Consider the following 26422-nt stretch of genomic DNA (forward strand, 5'->3'; position numbering starts at 1 on the left):
TCAAACTGCTGTACACTGGAAAGAATATAGGATGTCATGTTCGGAAACTACCTGCCATCTGGGTTGGCAGAAATTACGAGGGGAAACCAACCATTAAAGTCTCCCTTCCTCCCCCAGTGAAGAGCGGCTAGTAATTAAAAAGAAGGCAGAAGCCACGGGGAGGTAATTTCAGCAGGACACCTCTGCTTAATGAGATTTAATTCTGAGTATCAAAAGTTATTGGCCCTGGTGTATGGCAATGTCAGATAACAGAGTCCTGTAGAAGCACCACTTTAGTTCCAGCAAAATGGGGGGGGGGGTTGCAGCACCTCAATAGTGCAAACATGGAAATGTCCCTTCTCTGTTTCTCTGTAAGCAAACATTCCAAGATATAGCATGAAATGGGCTTTGATAGACCTCCCAAAGATTTTTTCTCATTGAATAAAATGGACTTCTGTAGCTTATTCTGACCAAGGACTGTTGGTTTAATTCAGGGTTTCCCAGGCTTGGGTCTCCAACTGCTTTTGGACTACAATTCCCATCATCCAGACCAGGGCCAGATTTAGGTTTGATGAGGCCCTAAACTACAGTGGTACCTCGGGTTAAGTACTTAATTCGTTTCAGAGGTCCGTTCTTAACCTGAAACTGTTCTTAACCTGAAGCACCACTTTACCTAATGGGGCCTCCTGCTGCCGCTGTGCCGCCAGAGCACGATTTCTGTTCTCATCCTGAAGCATAGTTCTTAACCTGAAGCACTATTTCTGGGTTAGCGGAGTCCGTAACCTGAAGCGTATGTAACCTGAGGTACCACTGTACTGAAGGTAATGGGGCCCTTTATGTGTCCAGCTGTCCTTTGTCAACAACAAATTGTCGCTGTTTTTTGTCATATTTTAGGAAGCAGGCTAGCAGGCTTACCATTACTTACATCATAGGAGCCTACACAACACAAAACACTGTTGCTGTACGTAGGTTTTATTTTATTTGTTTTTTGTCTTATATTTTGGAAATGTACATCCAGGTGTTTTTTTCCTTAAAATATTTTGTGGGGCCCCAAGAGAGTGGGGCCCTAAGCTATAGCTTGTTTAGCTTATATCTAAATCCGGCATTGTCCCTGACCACTGGTCCTGTTAGCTAGGGATGATGGGAGTTATAGTCCAAAAATAGCTGGAGACCCAAGTTTGGGAAACCCTAGTTAACTCTTCCACGCTTAAAAAGTTTGCTCTTTTTCTAGCTCAGCAGCTGATCCCAGGTTTGCTAGATCTTGCTGAGTCTTCTGCCCAGGGCCAGTCTCCCTAGGAGGCAAGGTGAGGCGACCGCCTCAGGCAGCAGGATCCTCAAGAGCCGCAGATCCCAATATCAATCTTTCTTCCTGTCTTGATCCTGGTGTAGATCTTCACTCACCCCCTTCTTCCCTGGCAGGGAGGGTGCACCATTTTTGGGTTTGCCGCAAGTGCCAAAACACCTTAGGCTGACCCAGCTTTTACCACTGGACTGTTTATCTCTGCCTACGCATTTTGTACCAGCTGATCCGGCAAAGTCTTTATTTCTAGCTGACTGGATTTGACCTCTCCCTCTAGCGCAGTCTGACTAGGTTGTACTTTGTTCTCCAGAACAGATTAACATGCCTGGTTCATCTGTCGGTAGTGAAATGTGCCCCCCTTGGATCTTTTGTGAGCATCTCCTGGCCCCTTGGTTCACAACGGGGTCCCTGTCTCACAGTCCCAATTACTGGTCTTCCCCAGGCTGGTGCCCTGCAGTCCTTTAGGCAATGCAAGAGGGAATCTGCTCATCTCTCTCTGGCACAGTTCTTCTTGGGAAGCACTTCCTTTTAAAAAGCGCTTTTCAAGAGGCCTAAAAGGAAGCTTCTCCACCAACCCACTGTAAGTGTTTGTGCCTCAAGTTACCAACCTCTGCATGTACTTCTCTTAAGATGATACAGGCCTGTGTCACATGGCAAGACCCTTATTTACATTAGCCGCCCCTCTAAAGTACCATTCCTTCCAACATTTCTCTACTGAAAATAGGGACATCCTATTCCATCATCATCATACTATTTACACCGCTTGTTATCATCCGCCTGTTCTGGCGTTGAGGACTTCTTTGAAGACACTCAAACTCAGGACGCAAGGGAGAAATGTGCTAGGAGGAAGGCACGCTTGGCAAATCCACACCGTGATCAACTCCCGCCCGGGGACCAATGTCCCCACTGTGGAAGGACGTGTGGATCCAGAATTGGCCTCCACAGTCACTTACGGACTCATTGTTTAGGGAAGTTTTTAATATTTAATGCTGTATTGTTTTTAACACTCGACTGGAAGCCGGGTATAAATAATAAGTTGTTGTTGTTGTTGTTAAAATCGTGTTTATGGAAGACAATCTTACTCGGCTACAAGTGATCGCCAAAGAAGAAGAAGAAGACTATTTACACCCTACCCATCTGATTGGGTATCCCCAGCCAATCTGAGCAGTATAATACTACTACTACTACTACTAATAATAATAATAATAATGTATTATTATTTATACCCCGCCCATTTGGCTGGGCTTCCCCAGCCACTCTGGGCGACTCCCAACAGATTAAAAACAGAATAAAACATCAAACATTAAAAACTTACCTAAACAGGACTGCCTTCAGATGTCTTCTAAAAGTCAGAGAGTTGTTTATTTCCTTGACATCTGATGGAAGGGCATTCCACAGGGCGGGTGCCACCACCGAGAAGGCCCTCTGCCTGGTTCCCTGTAACCTCACATCTCGCAGTGATGGAATCATAATAAAACATGTTTTAAAACTTCCTCACATAGGGCTGCCTTCAAATGTCTTCTAGAGGTTGTGTAGTTACTTATCTCCTTGGCTCATGGGTCGCATAACTCCATACCCTTTAAGATTTATCCGATGAAAATAGGGGTTCCACCCCCCCCCCCGAATACTGGAGATTCCAGTTTCCTGCTGGGATGAAGTTGTTTTAGTGCAAATATGTTGTGGTGTAACAGTGGGATTTTATATAAATGCTAGAGTGCCATCAGATGAAGCTGTGGAATTGTGTGAGCTATGAGCAGGAAAATGCCTGGCTCCAATTTCATCCAACTTCACTCCCTGATAGGGTGATTTCTGGTATGGCAACCCATCGTTCTCTCAGCTCCTTCCTATAAATATACCCACCATATAATATTGGCATACCTGAATGTGCTATTGTACCACAATTACGTATGTGAAGAGCTTTGAGCTCCTAACAGTTTCTTTATTATCAATTACTGCAGCACCGGAACATCAGAAACGGCCTTTTACTGAGTCAGAACATTGGTCCATCTAACTCAGTACGGGATGCGGGTGACGCTGTGCGTTTGACCACAGAGCCTAGGACTTGCTGATCAGAAGGTCAGCGGTTCGAATCCCCACAACGGGGTGAGCTCCCGTTGCTTGGTCCCTGCTCCTGCCAACCTAGCAGTTCGAAAGCATGTCAAAGTGCAAGTAGATCAATAGGTACCGCTCTGGCGGAAAGGTAAACAGCGTTTCCGTGCGCTGCTCTGGTTCGCCAGAAGCGGCTTAGTCATGCTGGCCACATGACTCAGAAGCTGTACGCCGGCTCCCTCGGCCAGTAAAGCAAGATGAGCGCCGCAACCCCAGAGTCGTCCACGACTGGACCTAATGGTCAGGGGTCCCTTTACCTTTACCTTTAACTCCGTACAGTCAGCTCTGACTAGTAACAATTCTCTAGAATTGCAGACATACATCTTGCCCAGCACAGCCTATATCTTCCGTATATCCGTGAGCCCTGGTCTTCTCCCAAGCGTGTGCAATATGTGGGACTGCCTTTGAAAATAGAAACCAGGAATAGAAACTTCAGTTGGTCCCTGACTGAGCAGCAAACTTTTTAATTTGGACTGCCTGATGCAATCCCAAGACACCAGTTATTTTCCACCTGCCGTGGCTGTTTCTCCATTTTTGGCCCAAGTCAAAGCGCTCGTCTTAACCTCTAAAGCCATTCCTGGTTGGGGCTGTGTGATCAGTTGTCTATGCACTGGTAGCTTCAAGTCTTTTGAGACTGGTCTGCAGCTAATGCAGAACACAGCAGCTAGAGGGCTTGTGGGGGCAAACTAGCGTCAGCATATTGTTTATATATTTGCATATTGTTTGCAGTATTTGTACCGGCTGCAAATCTGCTACTGAGTCAAGTTCAAGGTTTTTGGTGCTCACTTATAAGGGACCCTGACCATTAGGTCCGGTCGTGGATGACTCTGGGGTTGTGGCGCTCATCTCGCTTTATTGGCCGAGAGAGCCTGCGTACAGCTTCCGGGTCATGTGACCAGCATGACTAAGCCGCTTCTGGCGAACCAGAACAGCGCACGGAAACGCCGTTTACCTTCCCGCCAGAGCAGTACCTATTGATCTACTTGCACTTTGATGTGCTTTTGAACTGCTAGGTTGACAGGAGCAGGGACCAAGCAATGGGAGCTCACCCTGTCACAGGGATTTGAACCACCGACCTTCTGATCGGCAAGCCCTAGGCTCTGTGGTTTAACCCACAGCGCCACCCGCGTCCCTTTTTAAGGTAAAGGGACCCCGACCATTAGGTCCAGTTGTGACCGACTCTGGGGTTGCGGCGCTCACCTCGCTTTATTGGCCGAGGGAGCCGGCGTACATGTGGCCAGCATGACTAAGCTGCTTCTGGTGAACCAGAGCAGCGCGTGGAAACACCGTTTGCCTTCCCGCCGGAGCGGTACCTATTTATCTACTTGCACTTTGATGTGCTTTTGAACTGCGAGGTTGGCAGGAGCAGGGACCGAGCAACGGGAGCTCACCCCGTCATGGGGATTCAAACCACCAGTTTATACCTAAATCCGGCACTGGACAATCCAAGCCCCCTCCTTGATTTTGCTGCAACCAACCCTGTCCCGAGGGAGCGCCCCAGGAGAGGGCTTTTAAGAAAGTCCGATTTTTGCAAGCTGAGCGGGACTCCTTCCTAAGCGGCAAAGCTGACACCACCTCCGCCTCCGAGGAAGGAGCATGCGCCGCCGGCCGAGCCCGTGTGGGCTTTCCCTTCCTCCCCGCTACCTTGCAAATAGCCGCCCGCCCGGGTGGCCCCCGGAGTGGCGCCTGTGCCTTTAAGAGCTGGCTCCGCCCCCTGGCTGCTTTCTTCGCGAATGTTGCAAGATCCAGGCCGGGAGTTTGCAGCTCGGCGTTGCATTGGGCGGAGGAGGAGCCCCGACGAGCCCCCCCCCCCGGATCGGAGCACCTGGCCGCCCCCCCCCGCCCCCCGCCCCCAGTTAGGAACCCAGCCGAGGGAGGGAGGGGCTCCGCAGCCGGAGGCAGCGAGGCCTTGCAAAGCCTGGTGAGTTGTTTGCTGGCGGGTGGGGGGGGGTGGGGAGCCCGGCTGGCTTGGGGGGGGCAACGTGCAAGTGGGGGGGGGGTCCAGGCATCAAGCCCGCCCCACCCACGGCCTCCCCCGATGCTGAGATGCGTGGAAAGGGAGTGCCTGGGAGCTTGGCTTGGAATCTACCTCCCCCCCCCGCCCCCAATTCCAGCCAGGCTCAGCCCTCGGGTTTTGCCACGGGGAGAGCACCTCTGAGCATGTGCAGAGTCGCGTCCCACCGCTACACACCATCAGGAGTCGGGAGAGGCCAGAGCCGAGCGTGGGAGTTGCCAGGGGTGAAACTGGAATGAAATATTGGGGGCCCCAGGTAAGCCCCGCCCCACAGAATCGATCGCACGATGCAGTGCACGCGCACCATGCCCATCAGCTTTTTTTGGGGGGGGGGTAGCCCCTTCAAATATTTTATTGGGGGGCCCAAAGGGACCTCCGCCCTTCGGACTTGGCTCCTGTGGGGTTTGCCTTCCCCCAGTCGAAGTGCCTGCATGATGCGGGTGTGTGTCGTTGCATTCACACATTACATTTTTAGGGGTGGGTGGGTGTGAAAAAACATAGTCTGTGAAGGGGCTCCTGGGCTTGTATCTGGGCTGGTTCAACCTTGGGTCTGACTTGGCACTCCTTGCGCTTCCATCCTGAGAGGAGGCGGCTGCTGTAGGTGGGTGGTGCTGTTTGGTTGCATCATTTGCAAGTGGCAATTATTCCGGATTACTTCGTGTGCAGGTGTGCTGCTCTTGTGGGCACGGGAAGTGGGCAGAGGAATGTCTGCCCGTATCCTGCCTCCCTTGGGCCCCGTCCACACCAGGACGTGCCACTTCAAACAGCCATGGCTTCCCTTCAAAGAATCCTGGGAACTGTAGTTTAAGGGTCCTGGCTGTGGTTAGGAGACCCCTGTTCCCCTCACGCAGCTATGGTTCCCAGAGTGTCTTAAAAGTCAATCCCTCCTCAGAGGGAACTTTGAGAGTTTCAGCTCTGTCACACCTTCACAAACTGTTCCCACGATTATTTGGGGGAAGCTGTGATGTGATCCCCCTTTAGATGTGCAGTTCAAATGGGGCCTCAGTTGTTGGCAATTTTTGTAAACCTGCTTTATGCATTTACAAAAGCTTTTTGTGCATATTATTACTATTAATAATAATTTTACTTGCACTTGCTTCTCGGCCTTTTGGCTAAGATCAAGTGTAATATAAAAACATAATAAAGCATTACACATCAAAAGGCTTCCCTGTACAGGGCTGCCTTCAAAATAATAATAATTCAATATTTCAGTTGAACAAAATAAAGCAGCAAAAAAATAATATGTGCAGAAAAAGTTTTACTCTCTTGCTATATACACAAACTGTTTCAATTCCGTATTTGCTCATCTACTATATAAGTATTGTTATTATCCTAAACATATATGTTTAGTCACAGTACCACTGTGTATTGTATATTGTATATTGTATAAACGCATCCAAATGTCATTATATTTGTCCATGCAGAGTCTACACCTATAAGCAATCTGTTTGTAAGCTGCGAGTGTAGTCGTATCTTCAGTCCGTTGAGTAATCTCTCCGGTGCATCAGTGTCAGAAACTTGCCTCGCCAGATTACCTTGGTGCAGGAGATGAATAATAACAATAGCCTTGTGACTCTACATGGTTTGCCATTGCTTCTCCCTTGGGCAGGTGAGGGTCGTGGGGCTGTGGCCGTCTCCCGCCTCCCGCCATGGCAATGAGGGAGCTGGTGGAGCCGGAATGCGGAGGCTCCAATCCTCTGATGAAGCTGGCCAGCCACTTCACCCAGGACAAAGGCCTGCAGCAGGAGGGTCTTCGGGGACCCCTGGCTTGGCCTCCCAGTGCCCCCGTGCCTGAGGTGGTAAGTTTGGCAAAGCGGGAAGGGGAGTCAAAGAGTGGTACCACTTTGGGGAGCGGGGAATCGTCTATCTCTCATACAGGGACACACTCCTGCTAGTGTCTGTCTGTTCAGAATCACCGCTTCTTCTTTTTAAAAAAGGAAAATAATCCCTCAGTGGTTAATGCTAGGCCTTCTTATCTCCCCGCCCCCCCCCATCTCTGCCTATTTAAAAATGGATAATACCCATTTGTCCTGAAATTGTAAAAAAACAAAAACCGCATAGACATAAAGAAAGCACAAATCTGTTGGGGGAGGCAACTCTTTAATCCTTTGCGATTTCTATTCTGCCATCGGGTAGCAATCTTTTTCTCTTCTGCAGGTGTCCAAACCTCTTGGAAGAGCCTCTGAAGATGAAGTAAGACGTCCCATGTTTCTTTCCTTTGTTTTCCTCCTTCTCCCTGACCCACTCAATATTGTTTCCTTGCACACAGGCTAGGGCTGGGCAGTATCTGGTTTTCAACAGATACTAAACATCACGATGGGATGCGGGTGGCACTGTGGGTTAAACCACAGAGCCTAGGACTTGCTGATCAGAAGGTCGGCAGTTTGAATCCTCGCGACGGGGTGAGCTCCCGTTGCTTGGTCCCTGCTCCTGCCAACCTAGCAGTTCGAAAGCATGTCAAAGTGCAAGTAGATAAATAGGTACCACTCCAGCGGGAAGGTAAACGGTGTTTCCGTGCGCTGCTCTGGTTCGCCAGAAGTGGCTTAGTCCTGCTGGCCACATGACCCGGAAGCTGTACGCCGGCTCCCTCGGCCAATAAAGCGAGATGAGCGCCGCAACCCCAGAGTCGGCCACGACTGGACCTAATGGTCAGGGGTCCCTTTACCTTTAAACATCACGATATACCAATATGTTACTAAAACATCTGAAATAAGGGTGGAGCTATGTAGAGGCATTGGCAGGCTTTGCGGTTTTCTCTACATTGTGATTTTTTTCCACTGCCTGTTCTTGTGATTCTCTGCGCCCCTGCATGAGCCGGGAGAGCTAACAGGGGCTGCAGGAATCAACAGAAGCATCTTTTCCCAAATCGTGATTTTTGCATAGCACACACACACACACACACACACACACGTCATGATTCGAGATATATTGCCAGCTCAAAAATTCTGAAACCAATATCACAATATGGACTTCAAACCAGTTTTGGACGATCCATCGCCCAGCCCTAACACACACCATGATCCACAATATAATGCCAGGTCAAAAATTATGAAACGGATATAATGATATGGCCTTCAACTGGTTTGGGATGGTAGATCACCTGGCCGTAACACATGCTGACGTTATGTTTTCTGGCAGCTGGTGGCAGAGTTCCTTCAAGAGCAGAATGGCCCCCTGCTGTCCCGTGCCCCACAAACATTCAAGATGGATGACCTGCTGGCCGAGATGCAGGAAATTGAGCAGTCCAGCTTCCGGCAGGCTCCACAGAGAGGTAAGAGGCCTGGCCTGGGAGTCGTAGCATGAACGAGACCAGCAAAATATTTATTGGGTGAATGGTGGCAATGGCTGCCCATCCACTGTTGAGGGGGATGTGCCCTCCGAGGAAGGGGATGGATTGGGAAGAAGGACCGGGAAGCCAAATCTGCTCCATTGGGACTTGTCTCATCCTTGTGGGCACCTGAGCTAGCACCATTCTGACTCCTCCGGCTTCCTCTTCTCAGCTCCAGGTGTGGCGGCCCTGGCTTTGTCGGAGAATTGGGCGCAAGAATTCCTTGGCGCTGCCGACAGTACAGTGGACGTCTCAACGGATTACAATGAAGCTGATTGGTCCCAGGAATTCATTGCTGAGGTTACAGGTGGGACAGGAGTTGGTAAGGGGGTGGCAGCCCTGTTAAGGGAAGTTTTTAATGTATGTTTTTTCGTGGTTTTAATATTCTGTTGGGAGCTGCCCAGAGTGGCTGGGGAAACCCAGCCAGATGGGCGGGATATAAATAGTATTGATGTCAGGGAACTGCCATTGGCTCAGGGGCAAGGGGGGCGGGAAAGGTGGATGGATTACAGAGAGCTCCGAAGATCCTGGGAAGCAGCACTTCCTCAGTGGAGGAAGGAAGCCACGCCTCTAGTGGGGAGGAGATGCAGAGGTCGGAGGATGCAAGGCGGTGCCAGGACACCTTGCCTGGGCAAAGCTGGGAGGAGAGAGGTGCCCCGTTACCCACACCTTCCTTGCGCAGTAGGCTTCCGCGCAGAGAGGGGAGGCGTCGGCTGGGGGTCAAGAGACTACTCTGCTGGGGAAGATTTAAGGACCGCCCACTCTCAGATTCTGCTAGTGAATGAGCAAGACATGGAATAGAGACGCTGTGCATTGTAAAGGTTTTTAGCACCAATAATAAAACTTTAGAACAGACCAGGGAGGCATCTTGCCTGATTGCTCTCGAGCAACCACCCGATAGCCATAACAATTATTATTATTATTATTAAATATTAATTATTTTATTATTTATTATTTCTTCAAAGATCCCTTGTCTGTGTCTCCTGCCAAGTGGGCCGAAGAATATTTGGAGCAGTCGGAGGAGAAGCTGTGGCTGGGTGAATCAGAAGACCAGACCCTGGCTGATAAATGGTGAGTACCTCTGTTGCTACTTCCCGCAGTGACGTCGGCGAGATATTGGGATTTGATCCACGCTGCAGCTCAGAGTAGCACTCTGCCCGAGTTCTGAGTAGACAGGTCCATTTTCACGAAGCAGCTGGCTTCTCCTGCAGCCCCAGGGGGAAAGGTTTAAAATTACACCATGCCAGAGAGGTCTTCAGTTTAATGTACTTTTTCCAAGGCTTTTCGGATCAACGAGAGAGAGAGGGAGATTGTTATCCAGACAAAGAACCTTGAAGCTCCCTGGGCTGCTGTTGTTTTCCATGTTGTCCTGCCATATTGAGTAGAATTATAGTGAACTGAATGGAGAAATGAATAAGAGAGCTACTTAGAAATGGCTGCTGTTACCTATGTTTTGTTAACCTTTAGGTTGGACTACAGGGGGATGCAGGTGGTGCTGTGGGTTAAACCACAGAGCCTAGGACTTGCCGATCAGAAGGTCGGCGGTTCGAATCCCCACGACGGGATGAGCTCCTGTTGCTCGGTTCCAGCTCCCGCCAACCTAGCAGTTCGAAAGCACGTCAGAGTGCAAGTAGATAAATAGGTACCGCTCCGGTGGGAAGGTAAACGCGTTTCCGTGCGCTGCTCTGGTTCACCAGAAGTGGCTGAGTCATGCTGGCCACATGACTCGGAAGCTGTATGCCAGCTCCCTTGGCCAATAAAGCGAGATGAGCGCCGCAACCCCAGAATCGGCCACGACTGGACCTAATGGTCAGGGGTGGGGTATAGTGAACTGAATGGAGAAAGGCATTTAATAAGGGAGCTGCTTAGAAATGGCTGCAGTTACCTATGTTTTGTAGTCTTTAGGTTGGACTACTGCCATGTATTGTATGTGGAGCTCTCCTTTGAAGGCTACTCTGAAATCTCAGCTGGAGCAGAATGTGACTGCTAGACAGCTGATTCACGCTGGGGAAATGGAACATAACCAGGGCTTAAGGATTTCCCCCCCAGATTCATGGTGTATTCTGGGCATTACTGAATACATAGGTGCTTAACTTTGAAAGCCCTTTATGACTTTGGACCACCTTCTCCCTCTTAAGGAGGCCAAACATTTTGATAATCTTTAGAGGCTCCTTTATATATAATAATAATTATTATTTATTATTTATTATTTATAACCCACCCATCTGGCTGAGTTTCCCCAGCCACTCTGGACGGCTCCCAATCGAGTGTTAAAAACAGCATTAGATATTAAAAACTTCCCTAAACAGGGCTGCCTTCAGATGTCTTTAAAAAATAAGATAGCTGCTTATTTCCTTGACATATGATGGGAAGGCGTTCCACAGGGCGGGCACCACTACCGAGAAGGCCCTCTGTCTGGTTCCCTGTAACCTCACTTCTCGCAGTGAGGGAACCGCCAGAAGGCCCTCAGAGCTGGACCTCAGTGTCTGGGCTGAACGATGGGGGTGGAGACGCTCCTTCAGATATACTGGACTGAGGCCATTTCGGGCTTTAAAGGTCAGCACCAACACTTTGATTTGTGCTTGGAATCATACTGGGAGCCAATGGAGGTCTCTCAGGACCGGTGTTATATGGTCCCAGCAGCCACTCGCAGTCACCAGTCTAGCTGCCGCATTCTGGATTAATTGCAGTTTCTGAGTCACCTTCAAAGGTACCCCCACGTAGAGCGCATTGCAGAAGTCCAAGCTGGAGATAACTAGAGCATGCTCTACTCTGGTGAGACAGTCCGCAGGCAGGGAGGGTCTCAGCCTGCATACCAGATGGAGCTGGTCGACAGCTGCCCTGGACACAGAATTAACCTGCACCTCCATGGACAGCTGTGAGTCCAAAATGACTTCCAGGCTGCACATCTGTTCCTTCAAGGGCACAGTTACCCCATTCAGGGCCAGGGAGTCCCCCACACCCGTCCATCTCCTGTTCCCCCTTGTCAGGATTCAACCTCAATCTGTTCAGCAGAATCCGAGACCAGGGAGAAGAGTTGGTGGAAGAAGATTGGAAGAAATTTAAAGACTACTTACAGAAATATTGTAAAATTAATGAATGTTAGAATGATGTTGGATTGAAGTTAAGTGGTTTCTAGCTATATAGGTACAAAAGAATATGGAAAAATTGGTTTTTAATATGTAAAATCTAACGTTACAATATATCAGGACTAAGGATTAGGATTAAAAAGGAGGGAAAGGAATTGCTGGATTAACAAATTTAATTGGAATACAAAAGAGGGAGGTATGAGGAGGTCCGGAAAACAAGTAAACGTAAAAGAAGTGAGGAAAAGATGGAATTGTTTTTAACTGTTTTTTCTTTTTTTTCTACTTTGTATTTTTCCTTTTCATTGTTAATTTTTTTTTACTAATGTGATTTTTTTTCCCTTTGAAACTTTAATAAATATTATTAAAAAAAAAAAAGAAACTGTATTTCGGCATGAAATTAAGGGGTTTTGTTGAAATTGTAAACTGCTTAGAGGTTTTACTACAGTTAGGTGGTATATATGATTTTGTTAATTGAATAAATCAAAACCGATAGTGTGTTTTTACTGGGGGGGAAAAAAAAGGATTCAACCTCAATCTGTTAGCCGCCATCCATCCTCTGACTGCCTCCAGGCACTCACAACTCACCTTTCCCAGGGACAGCCATTTTGTGATACGGAAATCTCTCTCCAGAGAGGCTCTCCTGGCACAATCTTGTCTTTTCACTTGAAGGACTCTCCCCGCCCTCTGGCCTTGCCTTTCAATTCATTTGGCTTTCTGTTTCTGTTCCTAATTATGGCTTTAGTTTTTGTTGTTGGTGGTGTAGGCTGTTTTCTGCCATTTTAATAGTCTTTCAAATGCTGTTATTGAAATGCTTGTGTACTGATCGTTTTATAAGCTGCATTGCAAACTGGAGGGTTGGGAGATATAAAATAAACACACCAACGGTTTATTTTTGTGATGGTGTGCCAAACGCTTAAGTACATAGCGTCTTCCTAGCTTGTTCCTGAACCACCTTTGTTCTTTCTGATTATAGGTATGAGGAATACCAGCCTGAAGAAGACCTCAAGAAAACTGCCAATGAGTTTCTCGCAAAAGTGGATGACCCAAAGCTGAATGACTCTGAGGTAAAAAAAGAGACTAGAGTTCTCTTCGTAGGGAACTGGGCGCAGATAATATGAGAGCTTGACCATCAGCCCACCTGTTTTCCCCAGCCGCTCTTGGGCAGCTTACAGCATATCTAAAAACATAATAAAAACATCAAGCGTTAAAAACCTCCCAATAAAGGGCTGCCTTCAGATGTCTTCTAAAAGTTGTCCCCTTGACATCTGAAGGGAGGGCGCCACCACCAAGAAGACCTTCTTCCTGGTTCCCTGTAACTTCGCTTCTCACAATGAGTGGACCAGCAGAAGACCCTCAGAGGAGGCAACGTTTTGTTTCCTCCTCAAAATATTTATGTCTGTCTACACTCACACATTCTTCTCCCCACACACCTCTCCCTTCTCTGCCTTAACTCCTTGAAAAATGGCAGTCTTGTTTTAAGAATTGGGATTTGGATGTTCCCTGATCTTCTTGCTTCCAATCCAGGGCAAAAGGTTGGCAGAAAGGGCTTTGAGCTAAGGGAGGGGAGTTGGCCTAGACCTTCCAGCCTGGTGTTATTCTTGGAGTTACTTTCAAGGAAATAAGAGTTTCTGACCCCGTTCAACTGTTTTAAGCGGCTACCACTTGAGAGGGACCCGCTCCCAGGTTCCTTTTCCCTCAAGGAAGCCAAATGTGCCTCCTCTTTTCTTTCCTGCCAGCTCTTCTTGGTCCGGACTGTCCAGGCTAGTTCAGATAGAAGAGGTTGTGCTGAGGGATGGATGGTGATGGTCTCTCTCCCTGTGTCTCCTTTCTTCATGCAGTTCCTAAAGTTTGTCCGCCAGATTGGAGATGGGAGGGTGTCCATCGAGGCAAATCGGGTGACCATTACCCCCAGAGACCAGGATCAGGCAGAACAATGGGCAACTGAGTTTATACAGCAGCAGGTAGGACTCCCAACAGGTAGAGCTCTGCTGCTCACGGGCTGTGTGCTTCTTGGCAACATGCTCTTGTGTGGCCAATAACCAACATCTTCAGTGTTGGGAGTAGGAACTGGGGGTCAACTTGCACAAGGAGCAGTGTGTATGTAGTCTAGGGGCAGAGAAGACTCACAGCGCAGACCTTCCAGGAATGATTCTGTCCTGTAGGCCCAAATTTTTACACTCCGTTGTGCCTGCCATATTGTTTGCCAAGAAATGGGACAGTAAACACATGAGACGTAACCGGCTGTGTTCTTATATAAATAAGATATACTATTCATAGTATCAAATTGTAAATTTCAACAGAAATAACTCATAAAGTTCAACAAACGAACAAAGCAGAAGACCCAGTGGATCAATTCTTGCATAAGGTCCATCCTTGTAATGGTGTCCATTCCACCTGTCTGTTCATAAAGTCCAAACCATCCACATGAAAGGGAACTACTATGCCATAAGATCCACTGCCCTTTAATATCACATATGAGCTTTAACTACTGATGAAGCCCAGGACGGCGAAACAAGGCCAGTATTCCGGAAATCCTTGTCTTAGACTTTGTGAAAGGATCTTGATGAACTGTAACAACCTTTCATGTCGATAGTTTGGACTTTATGAACAGACAGGTGGAACGGACACCATTACACGGATGGACCTTATGCATGAACTGACTATAGAATGATCTGATCCACTGGGTCTTCTGCTTTGTTCATTTGTAGAACTTTATGAGTTACTTCTGTTGAAATTTACAATTTGATATTATGAATAGTATATCTTATTTATCTAAGAACACAGCCTGTTACGTCTCATGTGTTTATTGAGTATGCTTTATGTGACCATAGGTTTGTTTGTTGTTGCTTTGTTAAGAAATGGGACAGGGCTCACCCTTTATCCATCTTTGAGGTGGGGGAAAGTACCTTCCTGCTATGCTCTCTTTCTAGAACACATCCGAAGCCTGGGTAGATCAGTTTGCACACTCTGCTGACACGCTGGGCCTGGAGAACGAGTTTGAGGAAGCCAAGACTGCTGTGGAGGTAACGTAACAAATGGTGAGGGCAGGGCTCCCCTGGAGTGAGTGAGCGAGTGAGTCAGTCAGTCAGTTTTATTGCACATAGCCAAAGGCTGCCGCAGTGTACACAGAATCATTCAACAATTAGAAGAAAATATACTGGATTGATACAAAAAACTTAAAATATTTATATTATCAAAACATTATCTACTCTAAACAGAGTTATAAAAGTACCTTAATATACAAGTTAAGACATTAAACAATAAAATTTATAAGCTAAAATTATCACATGGCCACTAATATATTAAAAAATAATGTTAATTAATACAATGTGCAATTATATTTGGAATTTGGTGATAAAGATAGAATATAGCTTGATGTAGATAGGGTCAAATAAATTCATCTCCTTTACAGTTGGTGGCTACCTTGGCTATATAATTTGCTCTAATTTTCCTAACGGCAGTTGCAAAGAGTGCTACACGCCAGGTCATGTACTTACCTGTGTCTGTGAGGAGATATAAAATCATGTCAGAGGGGTTCTGGCCAGGGGACCTTGTCATCATAGGTGCTAAAAATCTTTCTCTTGCTTCATTATATAGGGGGCAGCGAAAGATATAATGCATAAGGTCCTTTACTTTAGGACATCCCCTAATGCAAACACGTTTGTTTGTTCGTATGCCTCTGTGTCTCCCATCTCTATAAGCAGAGTTTATTGTATTTAATCGTAACTCTGTAAAAGCTTTGCCCTGCAGTGAGATTTCTGCTGCGTTCATTTGAGAGACCTGGTGGGTTTCCCTCACCTTCCTTTCCCCCTCTTCTTTAGTCAGATGTGGACTTCTGGGACAAGCTCCAGGCTGAGTGGGAGGAAATGGCCAAGCGAGATGCGGAGGCCCACCCTTGGCTAACGGACTACGAGGATCTTGCCAGCTCCTCTTATGACAAGGTACTGCTGCAGAGGCTCTGCTTGGGGCCTTCTCCTTCTCCCCTCACCCTGCCTCCTCATCCCTATTGGTTGCTCAACTTCAGATTGTGAGCAAGTGGGTACAGAATTGTCTCTGTGTGTTTAATTATGCAATGCCTAGTAAAACTACAATGTCCAGACCCTGCACTTGTCATCTGAGGCCCTTCTCTAGGTCCCTCATCCCAGAGAGATTCAGAGTGTGGCAACAAGAGAATTGGCCTTTTCTGTGGTGGCTCCCTGTCTGTGGAATGCTCTGCCCAGAGAGGCTTGCCTGGCACCCTCATTACATGTCTTAAGCGCCAGGCAAAGACCTCCCTCTTTACCCAGGCCTATGGCTATTAAATAATCTATGGCCTGTGATAGACTATGACCTTTGATGATTACTATTTTATTATTAGGCTGTCTGTCGTTATACTTTTTACAGTGGAACCCCTGTTTTCGAACGTCTCAGCTCCCAAAAGTTTTGGATGCCAAAAACCTGGAAGTGAACACTTCCGCTTTCGAATACGCCTAGGAATTCAAATGGCTTCTGGGGCGCATTTCTCATTTTACTCCATTGAATTTGCCGATAGCCCTTTGATCCTCGGTTTCTGAACGTTTCGGAAGTCGAACCGTCTTCCGGAACGGATTACATTTGAAAACCGAGGTTCCACTGTATTATGGTTTTATCGTTGGTGTTCTGTAATGTATTTTCAATGTTGTACACCTCCCTAGGATCTTTTGATAAACAGCAGTACAGTGGTACCTTGGGTTAAGAACTTCATTCGTTCCGGAGGTCTGCTCTTAACCTGAAACTGTTCCTAACCTGAAGCACCACTTTAGCTAATGGGGCCTCCGGCTGCCATGCCGCCAGAGCACGATTTCTGTTCTCGATTTTTGAAGCAAAGTTCTTAACCCGAGGTACTATTTCTGGGTTAGCAGAGTCTGTAACCTGAAGCGTATGTAACCTGAAGCGTATGTAACCCAAGGTACCACTGTATATAAATTGAATCAATAATAACAACAACAACTTACGAAGTAACCGTCATAAATAAAATATAAAATGTAGGTACAAGCAACTCCGGACTTGTGCATGACACATGTGGTGCCGAGAACTCAGAAGTGGGGAGCAGCCTGGAGTATGTGTTGGGGGTGCTCAGCTGATGCACAGGGAAGCAGCAGCAGCTGCTGCGCTACCCCAGACACCAGCTGTTAGGCAGGGAGGCTGAGCAGCCTCAACAAAGCCCTGCTGCCCCTCCCACTCACGAGGAAATCTTCCCCGGAGCCCAAAGAGAACGTCCTCTCTGGGGAGGGTCTCCTTGCTATGGGATGAACGGTCTGTGTTCCTCCGCCCCTTGAATAAAATAGCAAATGCTGCAAGATCCACTTTAAAAGCAACAACAACAACTTTACTCTCCCTCCCTGGTAGGGATACCAGTTTGAAGAAGAGAACCCCGTGCATGATCATCCCCAGGCCTTTGAGGAAGGGCTGAAGTGCCTGGAGGAGGGAGACCTGCCCAACGCCGTCTTGTACTTTGAGGCTGCTGTGCAGCAGAACCCGGATCACATGGAGGTGAGTGAAGGGCGGCAGATCCAGGCCTCCTCTCCTTGGGATTAGGTTAGGCTGGGGAAGGTTGCCGGGGGGGTGTTGGCCCTTTGTCAAGACAAACTGGGTCAATGCTCATTGCTTTGTTGCACTGTGCTAGCTGCTGAGTTTCCCGGCTGTGGACGATGGGAAAATGGGCAGCCTCTGCCTTGGCCCTGAGTGGACTCGCTTCCCTTTCAGAGCGCTGAGAAGTTGGGCATTTTGGGGGAGAGGACGCAGAAATGTTTCAGAAGTTGGGTACTTGCCCTACACTTCAGCACTGCTGGTAAGCAGAAAGAAAACAGCCCTGACTCCTTGTCGTGTCTTTATTTCAGGCCTGGCAGTACCTGGGAACGACGCAAGCAGAGAATGAGCAGGAGCTTTTAGCCATCAGTGCTCTCAGGAAGTGAGTAACCTGCCTGGCGTAGTAACGTCTTGAGATTGTGCTTCTTTTTTGGGAATTGCAGAGGCAAAGTGCAGCATGACGCCTAGAACCAAGTGGCTAGAGATGCTGGTGGTTTACTGAATCTTTAAACCTCGTTCTTCCGCGACCCGAGTCCTAGCGTTGATATGATTTGATATGATAGGATTCCAAGAACTCCATTCATAAATTTATAAGCCTCTGTGGAGAAAAGCTATGGGTGATATATTGATATATCTTACAAAACCAGTTTGAACTCCATATTATGATAGCAGTTTCATAACTCTTGAACCTGGTGATAGATTGTGAATCATGGTGTGTGTGTGTGTGTGTGTGTGTGTGTGTGTGTGTGTGATGCAAAAATCACAGTATGGAAAAACCTGAAGCCAGCCAATGCCTCTACATAGCTCCATCCTTATTTCAGACATTGTAATATATCTCAGTGTTTAGTAAATGATATATCACGATGTTGAAAACCAGATATCGCCCAGCGCTACCGTTCACCTTTATATAGTTTCGTCCTTATTTAAAACATTATGATATATCAGTATATTGTGATGCTTAGCTGGTGATATATTGTTATGTTCTCCCTAGTGGAGAAACAGTCCCCCTTAAGCCTAATTTGCTTTTGTTTTTTGTGGGGGGGGGGGAGAGCTGCTAGAAATTCTGGACTATGGATCAGAGCACAGATGTTCCCTATCAGGCTCTCGAGGGCAGAACTAAGGAAAATGAGTTGAGAACTCGTGATGCAAACAGGTGTTTGCTCCTTTAGGATGGGAGGGGTGAATGCCCATTTTCTTGAAGGCTGTACCAATTGGCCATCCTGATTGGCTGCCTCGGGTTATGAGACCTTGGGCTTTGGGCTGTTATGTAGTAGCTCTCATCGCAAAGGTTCCTGTCATGATTCCAGATTTAAGTCTGCCCTGCTGCTCAACTTCCAGTGTCTTGTGTGTTACTTAATCTTTAGCCAGATAAGATAGTTTTGTTGTTTTCCTTGCTTCCGAGTTGCTTTAAATTGTGATGTCATTTGAAACCCTCTTTCTCCAACAGACCTTTAAATAAAGTTTTTTATGTTATTATGAAGAATTGCTTTTTGTTTGAGTTCCTGAACCTTGGCTGGACCCTAAAGACAGCACAGTCATCACAACCTCCTATTTGGTTCCTAGTTGTCTTCCTTGGCTTTATAAACTAAAATATTCCAAGCCTTTTCCTGTAGGGAAGGTCCTCCCCCAAATTCTGATCATTTTGGTTGCCCTTCTCTGCATTTCTTTCCGATCTATCATTAGTCCCTTGTTTTGAGAACTGAACTGTATGCAGTACTCTTGAATGTAGCTGCACCATAAATTTATGCAAGGCCACTGCAATTCTGCTCACTTTTGGGCCAGGAACAGCAAACCCGTTGTGGAAAGCAAGCAGCATGAAAAAGCTAGGCAAGTCTCTGGCGTAAGACATCCTTTGCAAAATACAATAGTTTGACACTGTGCTCAAACTGCAGGATATTAGCAAAGGAAGGATGACACCTGTAGTGTACTGGCAGCTGGGGAAAGGAAAGCAGAGCCAAAGAGTGACCAGGAAACTGTGAAGAATTACATTTTTTCTTGGCGCGACTGATGGCAGCCCACAGAGTTCCCTCACAGTTCCTGAGCCTTTGGCAGACGCTCGTCGCACCTTATTTTAGCATGAAAACCTGAGAGTTAACAGGACGGAAAACACATGTTTGTGGCAGAGGTCCATCTCTCAGTGCTGCCCAGTTGCAAACCATCTTGTGGGGGAAGAGCTTTATTTTGTTATGAATTTCCAGGCTTAGGAGCTCTCTGCAGCCAGAACATTTGCAATAGCTGCTGCAGATCTGCCAGCTGGGGAGGGTTTGCATCTCAGGAGGGAGCCTGGACCCTCCCAGCCAGCTGGGCTGCTTTTCATTTTGGTAAGAATGTTCTGAGATAAGAAACAAGAAACCTGCTCCTTCCCTCCTCCTCCTGAGGTTACAGTAATGATCCCCTTCAGTTTTTTGACTTGCATGTTTTGGCCTCTTTCCCACAGGTGCCTGGAGTTGCAGCCCGGGAACCTCACGGCGCTCATGGCTTTGGCAGTCAGCTTCACCAACGAGTCGCTGCAGAAGCAGGCCTGCGAGACCCTGCGCGACTGGTTGCGCCACAAGCCAGCCTACGCTCATCTGATAGGGAAGGAGGAGGAGGAAGCCGGGAGCCCCAGCCCAGGCCTTGGGCCTTCCAAACGCATCCTGGGCTCCCTTTTAACCGAGTAAGTGTGGGGAACGGGGGAAAGCGAGGATGGAAGAGGACTGGGGAAATACAGCTGGGGTTCCAGATGACACCCAGCTCTACCTCTCCTTTAAATCAGAACCAGTGAAGGCGGTGAAGGTCCTGTGTGAGTGTCTGGAGGCGGTTGGAGGATGGATGGCGGCAAACAGATTGAGGTTGAATCCTGACAAGACAGAAGTACTGTTTCTGGGGGACAGGAGGCGGGCAGGTGTGGGGGATTCCCTGGTCCTGAATGGGGTAACCGTGCCCCTGAAGGACCAGGTGCGCAGCCTGGGAGTCATTTTGGACTCACAGCTGTCCATGGAGGCACAGGTTAAATCCGTGTCCAGGGCAGCTGTGTACCAGCTCCATCTGGTACGTAGGTTGAGACCCTATCTGCCCGCGGACTGCCTCGCCAGAGTGGTGCATGCTCTGGTTATCTCCCGCTTGGACTACTGCAATGCGCTCTACGTGGGGCTACCTTTGAAGGTGACCCGGAAACTACAACTAATCCAGAATGCAGCAGCCAGACTGGTGACTGGGAACAGCCGCCGAGACCATATAACACCGGTCTTGAAAGACCTACATTGGCTCCCAGTACGTTTCCGAGCACAATTCAAAGTGTTGGTGCTGACCTTTAAAGCCCTAAACGGCCTCGGTCCAGTATACCTGAAGGAGCGTCTCCACCTCCATCGTTCTACCCGGACACTGAGGTCCAGCACCGAGGGCCTTCTGGCGGTTCCCTCACTGCGAGAAGCCAAGTTACAGGGAACCAGGCAGAGGGCCTTCTCGGTAGTGGCGCCCTCCCTGTGGAACGCCCTCCCACCAGATGTCAAAGAGAACAACAACTACCAGACTTTTAGAAGACATCTGAAGGCAGCCCTCTTTAGGGAAGCTTTTAATGTTTGATGTATCATAGTATTTTAATATTCTTTTGGAAGCCGCCCAGAGTGGCTGGGGAAACCCAGCCAGATGGGCGGGGTATAAATAATAAATTATTATTATTATTATTATTATTCCTGTATGGTGGGGGTGTGGCCCGGTTGACCCTCAGGGCTCCCTTCCAGCTCTGCAATTCTGTGATTCGTTACCCTGTTGTATATCTTTCTGGGACGCGGGTGGTGCTGTGGTCTAAACCACTGAGCCTCTTGGGCTTGCTGATCAGAAGGTTGGCGGTTCGAATCCCTGCGACAAGGTGAGCTCCTGTCCCAGCTCCTGCCAACCTAGCAGTTCGAAAGCATGCCAGTGCAAGTAGATAAATAGGTACCGCTCTGGCGGGAAGTTAAACGGCATTTCCGTACCCTCTGGTTTTCATCACAGTGTTCCGTTGCGCCAGAAGCAGTTTAGTCATGCTGGTCACATGCCACGGAAAAGCTGCGGACAAATGCTGGCTCCCTCGGCCTGAAAGCGAGATGAGCGCCGCAACCCCATAGTCGCCTTTGACTGGACTGAACTGTCCAGGGGTCCTTTACCTTTTTTACCTGTACATTTCTCTGTCCTTTCCACACGCGCCCCAGCTCGCTCTTTGTGGAAGTAAAGGAGCTCTTCTTGGCGGCTGTGCGTAGCAACACCTCTGCCGTGGACCCTGACGTGCAGTGTGGCCTAGGCGTTCTCTTCAACCTGAGCGGCGAGTACGAGAAGGCTGTGGACTGCTTCACTGCTGCGCTGAGTGCGCGGCCCAATGTAAGGCATGAGCGCAAGCGTGGCTGAGAAAAGTGTGAGGTTGGGGAGGTGGACTTACAGGGTGGGAATCCTGCGTCAGGGCTGTCCCGCTCAGTTCGTGGGTGTGGGGATTGCCTGACCTGAATGCTCAACCATGTGAAGAACAAATAAATGTGCCCACATAGAAAATAGAGCACATCAGAGGCAAATGAGTTCGGACTTGGCCTTCTCTTGAACCCTGCTAAGTAGGGGGGATGGTTATTTCATTTTCAAAATCAAAGCCCACAGTCTTTCCGTCAACTTTAAGGCAAAGGCAGGTTCATAAAGGTGAAGGCAGTTCTTTAAGTGTCCAGATTCTAGACTGCCGTGGGCTTTAAACATCTACTACTACTAATAATTTATTATTTGTATCCCGCCCATCTGACTGGGGTGACCCAGCCACTCTGGGCAGCTTCCAACGTATATAAAAACATATAAAACATGACACGTTAAAAAGCTTCCTTATACGGGGCTGCTTTTGGATGTCTTCTAAAAGTTGTATAGTTACTCGTCTCCTTGACATCCGATGGGAGTGCATTCCACAGGGCGGGTGCCACTACCGAGAAGGCCCTCTGCCTGGTTCCCTGTAGCTTTACTTCTCATAATGAGGGAACCGTCAGAAGGCCCTCGGAGCTGGATCTCAGTGTTTGGGCTTAACGATGGGGGTGGAGACGCTCCTTCTGGTATACAGGGCCAAGGCTGTTTAGGGCCTTAAAGCTCAGCACCAACACTTTGAGTTGTGCTCAGAAAAGTACTGTTTTCTAAACAAAAGCACCTGGAATTGGACCTATAAGTAACTATGCAACGTGGGTACCAGTGAGCTTTTTAAAATCATGGGGAACTTGAGGGATACAGGGGTCACCAGTGGGTGGGATCTGGAAGACTTTGGAAGCTGGGAAGGAATGTGCTGCTCTTGAATGAAGCATGCACTCTCTGTGGAAGAACTCCTGGGTTTAATAAGGCTCTCCCTGGTCTCCCCGCAGGATCATCTCCTCTGGAACAAACTTGGGGCTACTTTGGCCAATGGAAACCGGAGTGAAGAAGCTGTGGCAGCCTACAGGCATGCCTTGGAACTGCAGCCCGGCTACATCCGCTCCCGCTACAATCTCGGCATCAGCTGCATCAACCTTGGTGCCCACAGGTGAGCGGCTTAAGGGGCTGGCAAAGAGGGACAAGGAAAGGTCAGGCTGCCTCTGCCCCCTATGCCCCCATAGCTGTTGACCAAATTCTGGGTCCACTTCTTGAGATCTGGTGAAAACGGCACCATTCTGATGGTGGCTTCGTGGCTCTTCTTGAGAATGATTCACTAGTCTTTTGGAATGTGGACGGAGCCCAGGCAGTTGTCAGCTGTGCTTTTCTGCATCTCAGGGAAAGTCTGAAATCATTCCCAAGAGCCATGGAAGCTAACCAGAAGCTGCTGGGTGGTGGTGGTGGGGGCATTTGAAGAGGGAGCCTGGAGTCCTCCCCAACAGCTGGGCTGCTTTTTGCAAGCGGTAGTGTTCTGAGATGAGGAGAGACTAGGAGCCTGTCGCCAGGCCATTACCAGGTCAAAATGGTCACCTCCGCTCACCCTTAGTGTTCCTTGTTTGAATACTTAAAGGAAAGAGTTATCTGTAGCTTTCCATAGGTCGGATCAATCCTTTAAACTGGAAGCACTGTGGATATGTCTTTGTTTTGGAGCCTGGTCTGTGGGTTCTGTGGTCCCAGTTCCCTGACAAATATTACCTATCACCTGGGGTCAGAGGCACCTTTAAAAATTAGTGATGCTTTTTTGAATGCAGAGTTAAAGTAAATTATCGAATCATCAATTCTAGCACGCAGGGGGCCAACAAAATAACATAATTTGGCATCTGAACAATTGGCATTATTAATTGTATTATAATTTGGTATTGACAATGAGGCTTTTATTGGGTTATTGTAATTGAAAACTAATTTAAAAAATACTATACAAGCAAATAATAATAATAGTGATGCTTCTTCCATGCAGATTGGTTTGGCCCTGATTGGCTTCTTGCCTTGGCCTTACGATTTGCAAGGGTTAAACAGGAGTAGGGCAGCGTCTATTACCAATGTATTTCCATAGCTCCTGGGGAGTTGTTGCTTGACAAGCAGGGGGCATGGAAGAGTGTGGGAGCCCTGGGACTGCTGCCTTGATCTCGCCATGTGTCAGGCGCTGGTTGGATGCAGAGGAATGGGGGAGGGAACCAGGTGAGGAACCATCAAGGGAAGAGGACTCAGAGCCCAGGGAGTGGTGGTGGGACAACAATGAGTGGTCAGAGGGAAAACATAGGGAGGAGGAGGTTTTGGAAGCTGAAGAGGTAACAGGGCTTAGTGAGCTGGGAGAGTCTGTGGCAGAGACAAGTCCAGAAGCGGAGGCAGGAGCAGAAGCAAGTAAGCTGGAGGCCAAGAGGCAGAGATGAGTCCAGCTTCTTAAGAGTCACAGGTGTCTCTCCCTCCTGCTGCAGAAAGCTCACCTGCCCCACCCTCGTCTCCTGGAACCAGCAGAGGCATGACGAGGGTGGAGAAGTTGGCTTCATGCAGGCATAGTCTCTGATTGCTTGAGACAAGCCCTGGGGAGGAGGGGACTTAGGCAGCTGTGGACCTTCAGTCCCAGCAACTGCTTCAAGGGGGCAACACCTGGTGGAGATGAGTTGCAAAGGCCCAACACTCCTGTGTCAAACTTGTTCTTGCTATTGAAAGAGTTAACTCCCAACTTGAAAGGTCCCTTACCTTTCCCGCCCTGACCTGGCCACAGTGATCCATGCCACGGTCATCTCCAGGCTTGACTACTGTAATTCGCTGTACGTGGGGCTGCCCTTGAAGCTGTCCCAGAAACTCCAGCGGGTGCAGAATGCTGCAGCAAGGCTCCTCACAGGGTCTCTGCCATGGGAGCATATTCACCCAGTGCTTTTCCAGCTGCACTGGCTCCCAGTGGAGTACAGGGTCAGATTTAAGGTGCTGCTTTTGACCTTTAAAGCCCTTCACAGCCTAGGACCCTCGTACCTACGGGACCGCCTCTCCTAGTATGCCCCATGGAGAGCCTCAAGGTCCATAAACAGCAACACCCTAGTGATCCCAGGCCCTAAGGAAGTTAGATTAGCTTCAACCAGAGCCAGGGCCTTTTCAACTCTGGCTCCGGCCCGGTGGAACGCTCTGCCTCATGAGACCAGGGCCCTGCAGGATCTGATTTCTTTCCGCAGGGCCTGTAAGACAGAGTTGTTCCGCCTGGCCTTTGGCTTGGAGCCAATTTGATTCCCTCCCTCCCTCTCTTTCTTTTTTCTTTTCCTTCTCCTCCTGCGATGAGGCTACATTTTAATATTTTAATGTTGTATTTTAATTTTGTTTTTAAGTTGTAATCATTCAACTTGTTTTTATTATTGCTTGTAAGCCGCTCTGAGCCCGGCCTTGGCTGGGGAGGGCGGGGTATAAATAAAAAATATTATTATTATTATTATTATTATTATTATTATTATTATTACTGCTGGCTTGTTCCTGACACCATGCCTAATTCCTGGGTTTTCCTCCACGTTCCCTTCTCTCTGCTTCCCTTTGACACTTGCTCTCTTGCTGTCTTAAAACAGGGAGGCTGTGGAGCACTTCTTGGAGGCCTTGCACATGCAACAGAAGAGCCGGGGGCCGCGGGGCCAGCAGGGGGCCATGTCTGACAACATCTGGAGCACCCTCCGTATGGCGCTCTCCATGCTGGGCCAGAGTGACCTTTATGGGGCGGCTGACGCCCGGGACCTTCCAACACTGCTGCAAGCTTTTGGGATTCAGCAGTGACTCTTCGATGGGCTCCCCTGCGAGTGCAGGATGAGCCCTCGCCAGCGCTGATCTCCCCTGCCCACAACTCCCCATCTGCCAACATATGCACACCTCATTCAGGCAGCTTCCTCTCCCCTGCCCCACCACCCAATCTCACTTCCTACCCCCATGTTTCAGAGAACTACACGTCAATGCATTTTCAGTTGTCTTCGGTCCAGGGCTGTTCGGTCACTCATGGTTTTATCTTGGACCAAACACTGTAGAATTGTAGCCTGTGTTCAGCAGCAGTTAGCTGGCTTGCGGGCCTCTCTTAACATCTTCTGGGTTTGCTTTCTCAAGCAAATCCCCTTGAGCAGGAAAATGTTTATACTTTCCCCTGCACTTCATCTGTGCACTGAAATTGCACCTCTGTGTAGTGTCTTTGGCACATCGTTTTACATGATCATTCTACTTAAGTGTCTTTTTTCTGAAAGGGATGAATGAATCATGGTGTGGAATTCTGGGCTCTCGTCTTCAAAAAGGTGCTGCTAACTTTTAAGGTATGACACAAAACGATTGGACATATCTCACTGGGCACCAGCATAGCGTATTTTCTACAGTGTTGTGTTTTGTCCCAACTCGCCCCGGGGAAAAAGTGAGTGAAGGGAGTAAGCTCTCCAGTGCAATGTACATTGGGGTGGGGGCAGAAATGGGGTTTAACTGACGCACTTCAAAAGATCAGGGCAGGACCTATGTCTTAATTATCCTTCTGCCCCTTAGCTCTTTTGTAAAGTAAAAGGGGGACTGGTTATCTCTGTGCATATGATTCTCCCCTTCTGTGTAATTGGGCCCTTTAATTATAAATATCTGTATATGATTTTTGTTGGGAAATGTTTTTAAATTGTAAAATATTTTGTATAATAGAAGGGAAAAAGAATTAAACCTGCCAAATGAAA

The 26422-nt window shown here is 48.2% G+C and overlaps 1 protein-coding gene across 3 annotated transcripts; it reads left to right on the forward strand.

Annotated features, from left to right (window-relative positions):
- Positions 1 to 5188: 5188 nt before the first annotated feature.
- On the forward strand, positions 5189 to 26422 carry PEX5 (peroxisomal biogenesis factor 5). 3 transcript variants are annotated; one of them, XM_080987135.1, is made up of 16 exons: positions 5189 to 5309; positions 7012 to 7201; positions 7560 to 7595; positions 8541 to 8673; positions 8903 to 9037; positions 9696 to 9801; positions 12793 to 12883; positions 13658 to 13780; positions 14750 to 14842; positions 15641 to 15760; positions 17187 to 17330; positions 17678 to 17748; positions 19804 to 20022; positions 21539 to 21704; positions 22706 to 22863; positions 25304 to 26422. In XM_080987135.1, the coding sequence occupies exons 2-16, from the start codon at positions 7052 to 7054 to the stop codon at positions 25503 to 25505; spliced, it is 1947 nt and encodes a 648-aa protein (XP_080843261.1). In that variant the 5' UTR covers positions 5189 to 5309; positions 7012 to 7051; the 3' UTR covers positions 25506 to 26422. The 3 variants fall into 3 exon arrangements, with proteins under 3 accessions (XP_080843261.1, XP_080843263.1, XP_080843262.1); XM_080987136.1 differs by lacking the exon at positions 5189 to 5309 and adding an exon at positions 5514 to 5658; XM_080987137.1 differs by lacking the exon at positions 13658 to 13780.

Source organism: Podarcis pityusensis, assembly GCF_964106645.2.
Source record: "Podarcis pityusensis genome assembly, chromosome: 17".
NCBI lineage: Eukaryota > Metazoa > Chordata > Lepidosauria > Squamata > Lacertidae > Podarcis > Podarcis pityusensis.

Bases quoted from the DNA above. Each gene is read 5' to 3' on its own strand.
- PEX5 (XM_080987135.1), top strand. From the start codon at position 7,052: ATGGCAATGAGGGAGCTGGTGGAGCCGGAATGCGGAGGCTCCAATCCT. The intron at 9,802-12,792 runs GTGAGTACCTCT...TTCTGATTATAG, and splicing joins CAGACCCTGGCTGATAAATG to GTATGAGGAATACCAGCCTG. The intron at 13,781-14,749 runs GTAGGACTCCCA...CTCTCTTTCTAG, and splicing joins CTGAGTTTATACAGCAGCAG to AACACATCCGAAGCCTGGGT.